The sequence below is a fragment of the Acromyrmex echinatior genome, chromosome 17 (assembly GCF_024713525.1).
Source record: "Acromyrmex echinatior isolate Ae372 chromosome 17, ASM2471352v2, whole genome shotgun sequence".
Taxonomy (NCBI): domain Eukaryota; kingdom Metazoa; phylum Arthropoda; class Insecta; order Hymenoptera; family Formicidae; genus Acromyrmex; species Acromyrmex echinatior.
This window is the reverse complement of record NC_141868.1, coordinates 8,054,196-8,069,792: the sequence shown is the minus strand read 5'-3', so window position 1 is coordinate 8,069,792 and position 15,597 is coordinate 8,054,196. Positions and strand designations below refer to the sequence as shown.

The 15,597-nt window shown below is 28.2% G+C and overlaps 2 protein-coding genes and 1 pseudogene across 5 annotated transcripts in view; 1 reads left to right on the top strand and 2 right to left on the bottom strand.

Annotated features, from left to right (window-relative positions):
* mRpL23 (mitochondrial ribosomal protein L23) overlaps positions 1-15,597 on the top strand; it is a 111,150-nt gene that overhangs the window by 18,149 nt on the left and 77,404 nt on the right. The window contains exons 4-5 of one of the 3 annotated variants that reach the window (XR_015547964.1): positions 3,516-3,649; positions 3,740-14,687. The gene's annotated coding sequence lies outside the window, so the exon portion shown is untranslated. Of the gene's footprint in view, positions 1-3,515; positions 14,688-15,597 lie in introns of those variants that run through there. The other 2 variants (XR_015547963.1, XM_087415157.1) reach the window with 2 other exon arrangements.
* LOC147906977 (fatty acid synthase-like) lies at positions 263-2,226 on the bottom strand (annotated as a pseudogene). Its single transcript, XR_015547965.1, has 3 exons — positions 1,827-2,226; positions 1,246-1,706; positions 263-1,149 (listed from the first exon to the last, which is right to left on the bottom strand). The product of XR_015547965.1 is annotated as a fatty acid synthase-like (transcript).
* On the bottom strand, positions 3,515-6,893 carry LOC147906976 (fatty acid synthase-like; the record flags this gene model as incomplete). The annotated part of the gene is made up of 2 exons (XM_087415288.1): positions 6,693-6,893; positions 3,515-3,829 (listed from the first exon to the last, which is right to left on the bottom strand). Coding segments are annotated over exons 1-2 (516 nt in total), but the record flags the coding sequence as incomplete, so codon positions are not given.

The window sequence follows — 15,597 nt, the reverse complement described above, 5'->3', positions numbered from 1 at the left end:
ATAAAGGATGAGTTATAAAAACTTATTATTAGAATTTATTGTAACAATGAATATGTACATTAATACATTAAATATTATCTTAACGTTCCCCTTTAACAGACTTTATTAACTAATGAAACAATGGATTAATATAATGACTGCATTTTATCACTTCTATAAAATTTTGTGATACATATCTAATGAACGAGTTTATTGAATCTATGAATACGTTCATTGGAAGAACGAATTTTTTCAATTGATATATAATGAATGCATTATCCAGTTTATTTTGTATTAAAAATATTGCATCTACAAACTTATAGATAAACTTAGATTACTAAATTACATAAAATACAAATATTAAATTATAAATGGTGGTTTTTCGTTAATTGCAGCTGGCACTTTTTCGTTTATCAAGATCGATACGTGATTACCTTCAATATAATGTACTTTCACCACATTTTGAGTTATCTTAAATAATTACGTACATTAACCAAAAGTTTTATTAATTTTAATTCATTCTGTATAGATTAACACAAACTTGTTAAAAATACCTTGTGCAATAATTCTCTTCGATCGCTAGCATATTCAACGGATGTGTAGATTTTAGCAACATTATGGGAGATTTAATAGGCGGCAAAGTAGAAGGATCATATTGTTGAATAGCTACTGAATTTTTGTAAACTGTTATACACAGCATTTTAAAATTTGTAAGTGAGAGAGACATGTTTATAGCTAAGAATCGTTTGGCGAAAATATTATATCTTTCATCCAAGAGTCTTACATTTCTTCAGTTCCATTAGAATCTACCAAATTGTACATTTCGTTTTTATAAAAGAAATAAGATCATAGGAGAGAAAAACGGATATCAATTATATAAAGAAAATAGAATTATGTTATAAATGTACTGTAAATTAATTTAATATAAGTCCAAGAAGAAAATTATATCTTTTCACTGGTGAATAAAGTTGTTAAAACGTATAAAATGTTCTACATTAAAGTGTTTGTACATCGTTCGTATTTGGAGTGCTGATCATGTCGATGAGAACCAATCGGTCTTTAAATTTCATAGCTTCTAACCTTCTTGTTAATTCAATTGCGATAATGGATCCGAAGTACCTTACCTTACATTATAAATTCTTTTCCGTTTTTTAGTTTTGGTAATATATGCTATAAATATATTCAAAATGTTCGATTAATTTTATTTTCTTTAAATAAAAATAAACCTCTATCAACATAACATGAATTATTAATATAAATGCGTACATTTATGAGATTATTAATCATCTAATATTACATTTGCAGTAGCATCAATATTATTTGCATAACATGTCGTTGAAAATATAATACTTGGTGCTAAATGTTTAAATATAGTTCCACATCCATCGATACCTGGTATGAGAAATACTTCGTTAATAGTATATTCTGTTTTTTAGTAGAGAGATCGAAATAGGTTTGAGAAATGAAATCTTTATCTTTTACAACACCAATTAGAGAACTTAAATCACCTAGCTTTTCTATGTCGTGTTTTTTTTCTTCATGCACATTATAATTTGCATTAAACATTTTAGTAAATTTCGTGAAAGTGAAATTTTGTATCTCTTGTGTTGACAAGAAAATATCAAATTCTTGTTCCAGAGTTTGTTGGATTTCTACGGTCATCATGGAATCCATTCCGAGATCGGCCAGAGATGAATTTTGATTTAAAACTTTCATGACACTTATGTCTGTAATATGAAATATACAATTATATCTTATACTATAGTGTATTATTCATAAATCAGTTAATTAAAAAGTATAATAAATATAAATATGTGTATAAGATAAGATTGTACAAAAGCCCCTACCTAAAATACTTGCGACAGTTTCTATCAAACTGTCACTTCCGGAAGATCCTACTTTCTTTCAGCTATAACTATGCTACTTACAATCGGCCGACTTTGAAGTAAAAAACTTATCAAGTTCGTCGAGACAGCAGGATACCTTCTATTGTGAAATGCCGCAGATAATTAATTTTTTATTGTCTTCCTGCATGTCAGCTGCGAGATCTACGTCACCTACAATTCCTCATTGAATCACCAATCCAGATAACTCTTCTTTCACCCTCTTTTCGCAAATTCTCTCTATGATAGAGTTAGCCATACCATAATTAGTCTGTCCAGCGTTTCCTCTGCCACAGACAATGGAAGAAAATACTACAAAATGTCGCTATTTATGGCAGAGTTTTCTAGAAAGTTTGTCCAACATTTGCGTTGCTCGAGCTTTTGATTAAAAAGATTCGGCAAATGTCTCTACGGTTTGGTTCTTGAGAACGTTGTCGTTTAGCACTACACCAAGATTGAATATCGCGTCCACTGGTGCTTCTTTTTCTGCAATCCATAAGAAATATTCGCAGTCTTTGGCGTTAGTACCATTGATATTTTTGATAATTAGAACGTTTACACCATACGACTTCCACAGTTGAACTTTCATGCGTTGGTAATGTTTTTTATTCCATTTCGCAAAACTAGAACAACGTTTCTGGCATCACGAAGTAGTTGAGACATTATTCGAAAGCTGCCTAACATTTATCGTATATTAATATCTAATGATATGAATGCTTTGAAAAGATTTATACCGTTTGGCAGACATGATCATTATTTGTCTGAAGAGGGCACGATAAAGATGCCGAAACATGTAATAATTTGTATAATTTATATCTAATTTTTACATCTTACATTATAATATATTTATATTTATTTACTCTAATTTTAATCGTGAACCATTGACTTTTATACGTTCCTTAATTTTTTCATTGTTTTAAACCTCATAAGAGTCCTTTATTATTTATTTTCTAAATATACTAACATTATTTATAATCAATTTTACTGATTCTTCAGTGCGTCCAGATAATATTACAAGTCTGGGCAAATTATCATTCGATTTTCCATAATTAACTTTTTGTTTAAGATTTCACTTTAATAACATATGAGTTGGAAACTCCTCCAAAACCGGAAAAGTTTATTACTCTTACATAATAAACCGTTTGTAATTGGCATTGATTTTTGGATGACACGAATGCTTCCATTTAATAAGACATCTTTCCTTGAAGATATATAATGGATATTTGGTGGAACAAAGTCGATTTCGAATGCCATTATTATCTATAATAATATATAATTAATAACAGTTTTGAGATGTAATTTGAATTAATTTGTTAAATATTGACTAGCCATACATTAAAGGTGTTATGTTAGTTTTAGCCAATATCGAATTTAATGAAAGCAATCTTTTCATAAACCTTTGTGTTCGAGTGTCTGAATTTGAATTATTGAATAATTTATAAGAATAATATTTTTTTCTGTTTATGTGCATATATGTATAATATATGCGTGTGACTATGCAAAAAATAAAAGCAAATTTTATAATAATTAAGTTAAAACCGAAAACTACATATTTTATCTTAGCGATCTGAATTAAATCACTTTGGCATGACCGACATTGGATTTTACTGAGCCGATCATTAATGGAGTTTCTCTATTTTTACACTGTTACAGATAGCAGTGACTTTCTGAGGATCGCCAACTTTGGTAGCAGTACCATGTGCTTCAACGTAATCCAAATAAGACATCGGTATTCCGTACTCCTTATAAAATTCCGTTAGTAAAGTACTTTGCATAAGCACTGATGGGTATGTTATTCCTTCTTCTTTATAATCATTGCTTAATTTAATATACGGGCATGTGGCATAAATCCTCTTCGCATTTTTTGCCTTTTGAAGATATACCACTGCCACCGTTTCGCTACGCGTATAATCGTTTGCGGCAATATCAAATGGACTATAGTAAAAAAATAGTGGGGGACAAAATTTCTAAAAGATACAAAATATGCATTTAATGTATTAAATTAATATTTAATGTGTTTAATATAAAATGGATTTTAGGAAGTTATTTTAATATATAATCGATTAACTAAAAAATTAAATATTTATCAGTTTTATTAATGTGGTAAAGTAATATTCAATTTGGCAAATTGGCAAATATTTTATTTCAATACTTCTGTCGATGTTACACAGTCGATTGACATTTACTTATACTTTTTATAAATGAAAGAAAAGTGGTACTCTAAATTTCACATTATATTTCATTATTAGACTAATTTTTTATTAAAAATACCAAGTAATGATTTATAATAAAAATGCTCGAGCGAATAAAAATAATCGAGCGAATAAAAATAATCGAGCGAATTGCATGTTTACAATGGGATGAATACATAAATGTGTCGTTCCAATTATTGCGTCTTCGCATTTGCCCGACATAATACATTCATAATCAATAATCATGACGGAAAGAAGACTAGAACTGCATGCAGAATCGACGGTATTACATTTGCTGTTGTAAATTTACTACATCTAATGAGATTCGCACCACTTAACTAATTGCAGAACATTACCGATTACAATTTTAACATAAATAATAAATTCAGTAATCAATGTTATTGTATATTTATACATAGCAATTGTATTACAATACACACACACACACACACACATACACACACACACACACACACACACACACACACACACACACAAGCTTGATCAAAAAGTTTCCGGAATTCATTCAGAAAATTCAAAATACAAGTTTATTCATCAAAAGTGATATTGTCCCCTTCAAAGTACTCTCCAGCGACTGCAATGCACTTATGCCAGCGCTTGATCCAGCTCTCGAAACATTTCTGGAACTTTATTATTGGTATAGCCATCAGAGCCGTCTTCGATTTTTCCATTACCTCCTTTCGGCTGTTAAAACGCGTTCCCCGCAGTAGTTTTTTGACTCGATCGAACAGAAAAAAATCGCAGGGAACCATATCGGGTGAATTCGATGGCTGTTGGATGGTATTCGTTTTGTTCTTGACCAAAAATTCACGGATAATGATGGCACTGTGCGTTATCATGGTGCAAAATCCACGAGTTGTTTACCCACAAATCCTTTCTTTTTTGGCGAATTGCTTCACGCAAACGTCTCATAACGCCCAAATAATACTCCTTATTAACCGTCTGACCTTCTGACAAAAATTCGTGATGTACAATACCGTTGTAATCCATGAAAACCGTGAGCATCGCTTTCTTTTTCGACTGAAAACGACGTGGTTTTTTTGGTCTTGGCTCATTTGGAGCTCTCCATTCACTCGCCTGATGTCTGGATTGCGTGTCATACTCATAAACCACGTCTCGTCTCCAGTAATGATGCGTTTGATGAATGTCGGATTCAGTCTTGGAAATCATGTCTTTGGCGATGTCAACGCGGTTGGCGATGTCCCTTTTTTGCATGAAATTCAGTTCCTTCGGGACCAACTTTGCAGCAACACGACGCAAACCCAAATCATTAACTACAATGTCCTGAACGGATCCATAAGCAATGTTTAAGTCCTCTGCCAGCTCTCTGATTAATTTGCGGTTGTTGGCCAACATTTCTCTCACTTATTGATGTTTTCGTCGGTTTTCGATGTCGACGGCCTGCCACTGCGTTCGTTATCCTCGATGGATTCACGACCACTTCTGAAGCGTTCATGCCACTCGTAAACGGTTGTTTTCTTTAGAACATCACTGCCGAAACAGTTTCCTAACATTTCCAAGGTTTTCGCACCATTGAATCCATTTTTAACGCAAAATTTAATACAAACTCGTTGTTGCAAATTCAACTCCATTTTTAAAACTGTAAAAAATCGAAAACACGCGCAGAGGTAGATGTACTCAAGACAGCGTAATTTTTACAAATGTCAAGCTATGGCGATAAAATTTGATGGAAATGTCAATGATAGATGTGTGTCAACCTATCCAAAAAAAAGAACTCAAATCAGCTGACTCAGAGCATCACCTGGTCTCTTCCGGAAACTTTTTGATCAAGCTGGTATATTGTAATACAATTGCTATGTATATCTGTATTTTATTTAATTGATCGACGCTAACTTAACAGACGTTTCGCTCTATGCTTAAGATCCTTTTCAATATGAAATTAAATAATTCAACAATTTAATGTTTCACTTAAAAGTGAAACATTTGTCTTAAATTGTTGGATTATTTAATTTCATTTTTAAATGAAACATTTGTTTTAAAGTTGGATTATTTAATTTCACATTGAAAAGGATCTCAAGCAGAGAGCGAAACGTTTGTTAAGTTAGCGTTGATCAATTGAATAAAGTAATTTTATACACATCAATATTCCATGTTTTGGCTCTTAAGGCATCTTTATGTAATTGATTTATTTCACTATCCTGATAAAAATTTTTCTTAGAATTTTTCATATAATTTTTCATAGAATTTCTATATAATTTTATAACTTTCTCACATTTTTTTATATGAATTGGAACATTTCTAAAAAAATTTACATTTTTTTTCAGAATTTTTCATATATGTTAATTATAAAATATCGATTTAAATAAGATTTAAAAAATTTTTTTGTAAGTATAATTTCTGACGTTATAAAATCTAATAAATGTTATAAAATCTAAAAAATTTAAAAATATTTTTTAAAAATGTGGGATGAGAAATTTCAGAATATTTCAGAATTCACTTGTATAAAAAATTCTGAAAGAAGATGTAAATTTTCCAAATATTTCTGAATATTTCTGAAAAATATTCCAATTCGTATAAAAATTATGAGAAAAATTTTCACTAGGGTAGAGCCTCAAATTCTTATTAATTTGCTGTATATAGCAATAATCTTATTTACCTGAAAATCTTGGTATAAAAATTTTTCTTGTGCTTCAATAAAAGATGCCACTATAATAGCAATATTTTTTTCTCGTAATTGCTTTGGATTTATCCCTGCATCAATAATTGCTTCAATAATTGCTAAGAATGCTCCAATAATATTCTCGCTTCGCACGTGAATATGTGTACATGCTCGAAAATAATCCAAAAAAATCCGCATCAAATTTTTCCACGTTAAATAAATATTTCATTAAGAAATAGATCGTAATCAAACGATGCAAAATCAATACTGAATGCCGGATACGAGTTCAAGGACTTTGATGTTTAGAATTTAAAACAATGAATTGATTATAATGATGTTTATTGAAATGTTTGTTATCGTTTCTGAATAAATGTATATGTAAAATTTCTGAATAAATGTATATGTAAAAAGAATAATTCAAAACGATTTACATATTAAATATGCAATTACATGTTGACATGCAAAAGAAGCATATATTCTGTCTACCATTCTGTTAAGAATTAAGTAACGAATTACTTTTGTATAATATCTTTATCGATATAAATGTCCCAGGAACGTTTAAGCATAGGTTATTATAAATAATACAATATAATATCAGAGAGGTTTTTAATATAAATATTTGTTTGAAAATTCGAGACACCTTTAAAGCAAGAAAAAATTATTTGAACCCACTTATAACAATTATTAATTAAAATATTTAAATAAATAATAGAATGCATCAATGTACCTGTAGCTGGACAGCCAGTTTGACACTGAGACATAATTGTTCCAGTGTCCGACTACAATTAGAAAATTAGTATGCTGACGGGAAATATTAATATAAATAGATGTTTAATGGCAAAAAACAATTAATTCAAATTGATTTTTTTCTTTAAAGTAAAAAGCATTTGAAATTAATATTAATTTAAATAAAGTTTCAAATACGCTGTTTAAAACGTAATATTATAATTTAATTATAATCTTTAAATGCAATTGAATTGTAATACAGTAAATCTTTCGTACAGGAGCAGAGTGGACTAAACTGAGAAGAAAAGTCCTCTCCCATCCATTTTTCAATTTTTGTAATAATTAATAAGATATTAAATGCTAAAAATTAACGAAAATTGGTCTTCAATAATTTTTTTATTCAAATATTATCAACTCACAGAAAAACTACAAGAGATAAAAATTGTTTTTTTTTTCATAGAGCTCTAAGAATTTTTTCAGAATTTTTTATTAACTTTTTAGTACTGCATTTTCTTATTTTTACCAATATGAGAAAATACAGTATTAAAAAATTCTGAAAAAATTAAAAAAAAATTCTTAGAGCGGTTTTTTTTATTGATAAAAATCGCAAAATAGTTATCTGTTTTTTGTGACTAACATCCGGTGTGAAGTTTATAGAATAATATTTAGTTTTTTAATTAATAATAAAATTTGAATGAGAATATTATTGAAAAGCAAAGAAATGACTTCATTTTATATTATCTTGCTACTGCAGTGCACTTTTGTTTCTTTTTTCATAATTCGGCAAAGATGAGCAGCAAACACTGCATTGAATTTAGTAAGTAATTCTATTAATTTAAAAAAATTTCCATTGTTTCTTTCGTACAAAATATCCGATGTTCCTCTAAATGCAAGACATTGTTGACCCAAAAACTTTACGATTTCTGAGATTTTACTCTTTCAATGATTGTACCGGTGTTATTTTCCATTTCGAACAATTTTTCTGTTTGAATGTCAATAGTTGCTTTTTTGCTAGGCCTGTCTTAGATCAATTCATTTATTAAAATTGCTCCTATGAGCTACAGAAGTTTCATGTGCGTGCAAATTTCTGAAAGATTTTGCCAATTTGAATATACCCTTTTTGAGATATTAATTTATTCGTAGTTATATCCATTGTGTAAGAAGTATTTGCAACAGATGCATTATACACTATTATATTTTAAGTAAGAGTATATAAGCTAGTTTCTTGAAATAAATTTCTGAATTTACCAATTTTCTAGTATGCATTACTAAATTTTCTTCCATTACGATCGACCGGATAATTTACATCCGGCGATTTGGAACATTTTCAATGATGGTTTGCATTCGAAAGAGAATCATTTATACTCGTTCGTATCTCTCCTTTCGCCGTTGGTCCCATTTCGATATCTTTAAAAATAGTCGACTTCTCCTCTTGGCGCATTTCCGAACTTTTGAAATCGCTATATCTCCGGACCCTTTGAAGTACAAACGAACAAATGAGAACACAGATAATTATGATTTTGTAGTTAGTTCTGCAGAACAGATTTTGATTACAAAATCATAACCATCTGTGTCCTCATTTAGCTATAGATTTATTGACAAAGCCTACTGATAGCCTGTGCCAGCAGATTGGTGGCAGAAATCGAGCAGAGTCTGCTTGAATCAAATTCTGCTCTCAATCTGTCGTCAGATTATGCAGGACTTTGTTCGGCTTCTGCCGCCAATATGCTAGCATAGTATGTCTAACCGGCTTTGTTATATTTCTGACAACAGCATTTTGCTGACAATGTTAGATAACAGAAACTCTATGTACAATTTGTTGCCTTTCTGCAATCAAAAATTAGTAGCAAGCTCTACTGAAAATCTGTTTCCGCAGCTGGGATAATTCTATTAATAAGCAACGTACATACGTCAGTACATCATGTACACTATTGACATCACTGACACTACTGACATCACTGACACTACTGACATCACTGACACTACTGACATCACTGACACTACTGATATCATTTATATCATTGACACCATTAACACTGACAATACCAAAAATTACGTTTATTTACTCGCGAACTATCACTCGGCATGTGACATCGCTGGTTTATGAATTATATTGTAACAAAACTGCAATATATTTTATTTTCAAAGATGTTTTTAAAAAATATGTCCAAAAAATCTTAAAAAAGGTGATTATAAGATATGACTAAAAGTCGCCTTCAAGACGTCTTTTAGACAAGTTTTAAAGATGTTTTAAAAAGAACGTTTAAAAGATATCCTTAAAAAAGATGTTTTTAATACTTGCTTAAAAGTCATCTAAAAGACATCTTTTAGATAAGTCTTAAAGATGTCTCTTTTAAGACATTTTTCAGATTATCTTTTATACATACGTGTTTATTGGGAATATATTAGTCGTTATTAGAGAAATTAATAATTATTATATAAAAAATATATATATATTATATAAAAATTATTATATAAAAGTATATTTATTGTACACTATTTAAATCAAATTTATTTAATTTGTAAAACAATGCTTTTAAATTATCTTTCTTTTTCTATTTTTGAAACTTAAGGAAAATGCAAGCAACTTTGTATTAGCAGGATATTACGTCCATTACGATCATTGGACTTTTTCTAATTGTTTAAAATTTTGTAAGACATACAAAAAAATTCACGCTCAAAAATAAGAAGATTCAATTTCGAAAAAGTTAATAAAAATAAATTTAAAATTAATTTTGCAACTTAATTAGTTGTGCGAGTTAATTAGTTGAAGTTAACAGTAAACTCATTTGAAATTAATTAAATTGAGGTAACAGTTATTAATTTTTTAACTTTAATACTTAACTTACAACTTGTAGATTAGTTACCAGATAAATTTTTTTATATATAAACAAATATAATTTTGAACGATATATGTCCATATAATGGCGTGCAAAAGTAAAAATGTAAAAAAATCCTTTCGTCTCGATGGATTTGTTACATTTTCTTTCAGAAGCAAAGAAATTTCAATTAGTATTGTTTATAAAAGTTTTTTTTAAATAAAATAATAAAGAAACTAATTTAATGAACATATTTCATTACAAATAACGAAATGAGCGTTATTTAAAATATGATATAAAACTACAGTTTATAAAATATGATGTATTACTACTCAAAAGCCTGTTTTTAAAGTTACTGACTTGTCAAACTGCCCACGCAATGATTGATATATAATTTCATATAAGCAATATTTCTCCAAATTTATAATTTGTCAAAAAGAAATAATGCAGAAATTATTTTTTAATTATTTATTTGTTTTTGGTATTATTATTATTTTTCTATACAAATAGGTTTACAAAAGAAAAAATGATATATGGACATATATATACATATTTTGTATATAATCATAATTAAATATATTTATATAAAAGTTTTTACATGAAAAATATTTTACCGGATTCTAACTTTGAATTTATGTATTTATATTTTTACTTTCTTTATTCATACAGTCAATTATACCTGTTTTTGTTATTTGCAATATACTACAATATATTGTTTGAGTTGCAGATGATAAGGAACTGAACTTTTTAATGACGAATCACTCTTTATATAAACTCTTACAATATAGGGTGTTCCAAGTTGTTATTATCTTCCTATTACATTGTGGTCTCAGCTACACTGCCGACTAAAAGTTTAAGACTGTGTTAATTAATTAAAAACATATCCTCTGCATAAAAGAAAACTAAATTTATAGATTATAACACATTTTTGTTATTTTATTCATTGTCTTATAACGAAATAAAAAATAATATGTAATGCTTAATATTTCTTAAAACATATTCTTTACAAGAAAAGTTTTAAAGAACATTAAATATCTTTGTCATGGCTACTCGTACTAATTAGTTTTTCTTATTATTTTATATAATCTAGCAACAATGTTTATTTCATTTGTCCTGAATAAGAGGTTTTTGCGTCTCTCTTCTAAAATATATCACAGCACAGTTTTGGAAAAAAGGCTTTATAATCGTGGTCTTATTTCCTTAAAATTCAACAATGTTATGTTAATCATTACTGTACCAAATAAAATGTCAATTTATTTTTTTAAATTGGGAAAAAGTTTTTAGTATGACATGAATCGAAGTTTCATCTTGCAAGTAGTATCTTGCGGAAACATCTATAAATTTTATATGTGGACTTAAACTTTTGGTAGCGTATGTCGATAAAACCTTGACTTCTGTAATCTTGTAATTTAAAGCATTTCCATTTAAGTGAGAGAGGAAGATATAAAGAGAAGAGAGAGATAGATAGAATGAGAGAATGGTGAGAGGGATGGGAAGGAAAAGGATCCAAAAATAAATGTGTATAAGGATCAGTATTTAAAGTAAATTATTTAAAATATATATATATTTTTTAAAATAAAATAAGATAAAATAATTATTTAATACTTATATTATTTTAAATAATTTCTTATGATATAGCTTAGTTCTTATTTTCTTTTTAAATAGAAATAAAAGAAGAAATTGTTTAATTTTAAATAAGTGTTTTAAATAAGTTTTTACTGCTGATTTATTTTGATTGTAGCTTTCTTTATTAAGATCAAAGACAAAAATCAGTATTATATAATTGGCATTGAAAATGTGTAGCACGGTTCTCTTCTCTGCTTATGTCTATGATGACTCGCGAATTAGCGAGTGTTTCGTTTTGTGCTTCTTAACTATTAATTTATTTTTGATCTCTAAACTTAAAGAATCTGTTTTTATTTTTGTATATTGTGAGAAATTATATTTTTTTATTCTCTTTATATTATTGATATATGTATCATTTAGATTTAGGATAAAGTATACAGTGGTTGACCACGGTACAGTGATAGATTATTTATTATGAATTTGTCTACAAATTCAAATCAAATTAACAACTTATTTCACAACATAGTAATAACTGATCTTTATTAACTTCATTTATAATAAAATATTCAATTTTGAGTCTGTAAATTGAATTCGCAAGAAAAAATGTAGTACATAGGGAAAGACAAAGCGGACGCTCTGGGTCAAGCGAATATTTTTTATTTTCGCTTATTTATCTGAAATAGTGCTATGAATCTCTAACTGTTGAAGAAATGATCGATCGGCGACACCATGAAATAATATATAATGATATATAACATTCGTTTGTCTTTGATAGAAGAATAAAAGAAATTGCGTGTTTTCTTGCGATTTTCGTTAAGGTAGTTTAATTATTAACAGTAATTGTTTCTTAATCAGTGTAAATAATTTTTTTATGAGAATTCTTTGACTTTGTATGTATATTCGAGGTTAAAATTTTTCACTTGTTGCTTAAACTTATTCTAACTTTTTTAAATTTGCGCCAAGTAGATTCTTTGGATGAGGGCAAAGTGGATGAGAGCAAAGTGAATGGCCCATCCTCTTTACCCAATATGTGATTACATTGAAAATATCAAAAAGATAGAGGGACAGACGATCTTTCGAGTGAATGAAAAGCATATGATTGCTTACATCTCGCTTTTGTTTTTTTTCCACAATGCATATGATATATATTTCTGAAAAATAGTTAACCCACCGTCCGAAGATCATTGTAGTCAATGCATCATATGGGTTCATGAAGACTGTACTATGTATAGAAGATTTAGTAGCTACTTTTGTGGCGACTGCCGATACTGATTTTGATATTTTAAATTCCATCCTTACTACTCGAGTGATCCATCCACTTTGCCCAGGCAAAGTCCATGGTTTCTTTTTTTTATGTCTTGAAGACATTCTAAAAACTTCAGACGTCTAAAAAGACATTTAAATGTTCAAGTTCTTTTTAATTTCATTTCATTTCATTTCAAAAGATTTCATTAATAGAATTATGAGAATAAAAAAGGTTTCTGATCTTAATTTTAACTGTGTCATTTTTCTTTTCAAACCTTAACACATTCGCTTTGCCTGGACTTCCCCTAATTAAGAAATACTTGACAGTTCAATTAAGCGTACGTATTCAAACAGGTAAATTATATTTTTATGAAACAACTAGAGAAAAGATCTCTATTATGAGATACCGAGTTTATTTTGGATAAATGCTAGAAATCTATGGGCAGAATTTTAAAAAATTATAGGTCATTTTGAAGAGAATTTAATAAGCTTTAAGATAATGTTATGTAAAATTTAATTCAAATTTTATTTTTTTTATAAATTAAAGAAATGTAAAAAGTGAGCAAATTGCAAGTTCAAAAAATTGTGCTCTTAATATGTCCCGAGAAATCGATAATAAAACACAAAGTACATCATTGCAATTAAAAAAAAAACTTTATTTAATGTTTCTAAAATTACAAATAAACATAGCCAGAAATGAATATGCGATATATTGTACTTAGCTGACTCATCTTCAGGTAAATGGAACCAAGCATCGCAGAAACAGACACTCAATGTTTATTTCGATTGTCCTTTTTATTGTAAAACTTGTGGTTTTACTGTAAAACTTGTGGTCAATAACTATCATTTTCTGAATAAATGTTTCTACTGTTGGAAAAAATGAAAAACATGGTCTTATTCTTAACAAAGTTTTTTTTATATTTGACATAGGTATTCTTTGAACCTTAAAGTTCGCTTTGCATCAAATTTAAATTTCAAATAATTTCAATAGTGATTATATTAAATTTCAGCACTTAAGTGGTCAATTACACTTTACTTTATATAGTTATAGCTAAATACGTAAACGTACTTAATGTACATTCAAATAAACAAAATAAAAAAAACTATTAATTACAAAAAATTGCCGAATTTTGGTCTTTAATAATTTTTTTCCTCAAATACTATCAACTTTACAGACAAACTGCAAGAGATAAAAATTGTTTATTTTCTTCTCATAGAATTTTTTCAGTATTTTTTATCAACTTTTTGGTACTGCATTTTCTTATTTTTACCAACATGAGAAAATACGGTATTAAAAAATTCTGAAAGAATTCTGAAAAAATCCTCAAAATCCTTTATGACAAGAAAATAAACAATTTTTGTCTCTTACTATTTTTCTGTAAAATTGATAGAATTTGAATAAAAAATTATTTAAAATTAAAATTCAGCGATTTTTAGTAATTAGTATTTTGTTAACTATTGAAAATTAAAAATCAAAAGATAGAGAACTTTTCGATTCAGTTTAGTCCGCTCTATCTACACGAGCGCTTCGTTAAAACTTATCAGACATTCTGTACATATAATTTCATTTTTTAAGAAAATGGAACAATGACGTTATAGTAAAAAATTTAATTTTAACACGAAAAAAAATCATAAACATGTTACCTTCGGGAAAATAAATATTTTTACTTAAAAAATCATAACTTCTTAAATTTATAATGTTTTTAAATCTAAGTTTTAGTCTACTCTTGATGTACTTAAAAGAATAGTATAGTTATACGCCTTTCAAAAAAAATATTTGTTTTGAAGGTAAAGGATAATCATTTTTTAGGTGTAAATAAGATGTTAAGTACGGATAAAAGGTTATTTATTATTGCATGGTTTAAGTTATGTTATTAATGTAAAAATTATTATTATTACTATTACTATTATTAATACTGAAGACAAATATAAATGAAAAACGTAAAATACAAAAAATATATAGAAAATGTTATTCTTCGCCACCGCAATCGGTACACAAATGGAGTTTGTATTTATCACACATGGATCGTAGGCACGACGTTTCCTCTTCGTTGTTTTATTTTTACTTGAAGGACACAATATCCATATCTTGCTTATTTTTATAATTCAATACAAAAATATAAATCATAAATTTTGTTAATGAAGACGCGTTGGTCACACTTACTAACATTTTGACAAAAAAAAAACGCTTTTTGTGTAACTGGCTGCTAGACACATATTAATGATTTGTTAAAAAGCTGGGCATCTCTATTTACAGTTGAAGCTTCAAACCTCCAGCAGATACGCGTCTTTCTAAAGCCAAGATTCTAAAATATAGCGCGAAAGATGATGCTCGTATCATTTTGACTCACGGAGATCACGAAGGGTAAAATACGTTTTTCTCATTTTATAATTTATAAATAAATTATAAATAAATTTTTGAAATCTATTTTATTTTAAATAAGTCATACGACTTATTATTTAGTTTGATTAACTCCTGTGTAAGCGATGTGTTATGTTTTGGAAATAAGGGGGATTTCAATTATTCGTATATGAATAATTAAAAT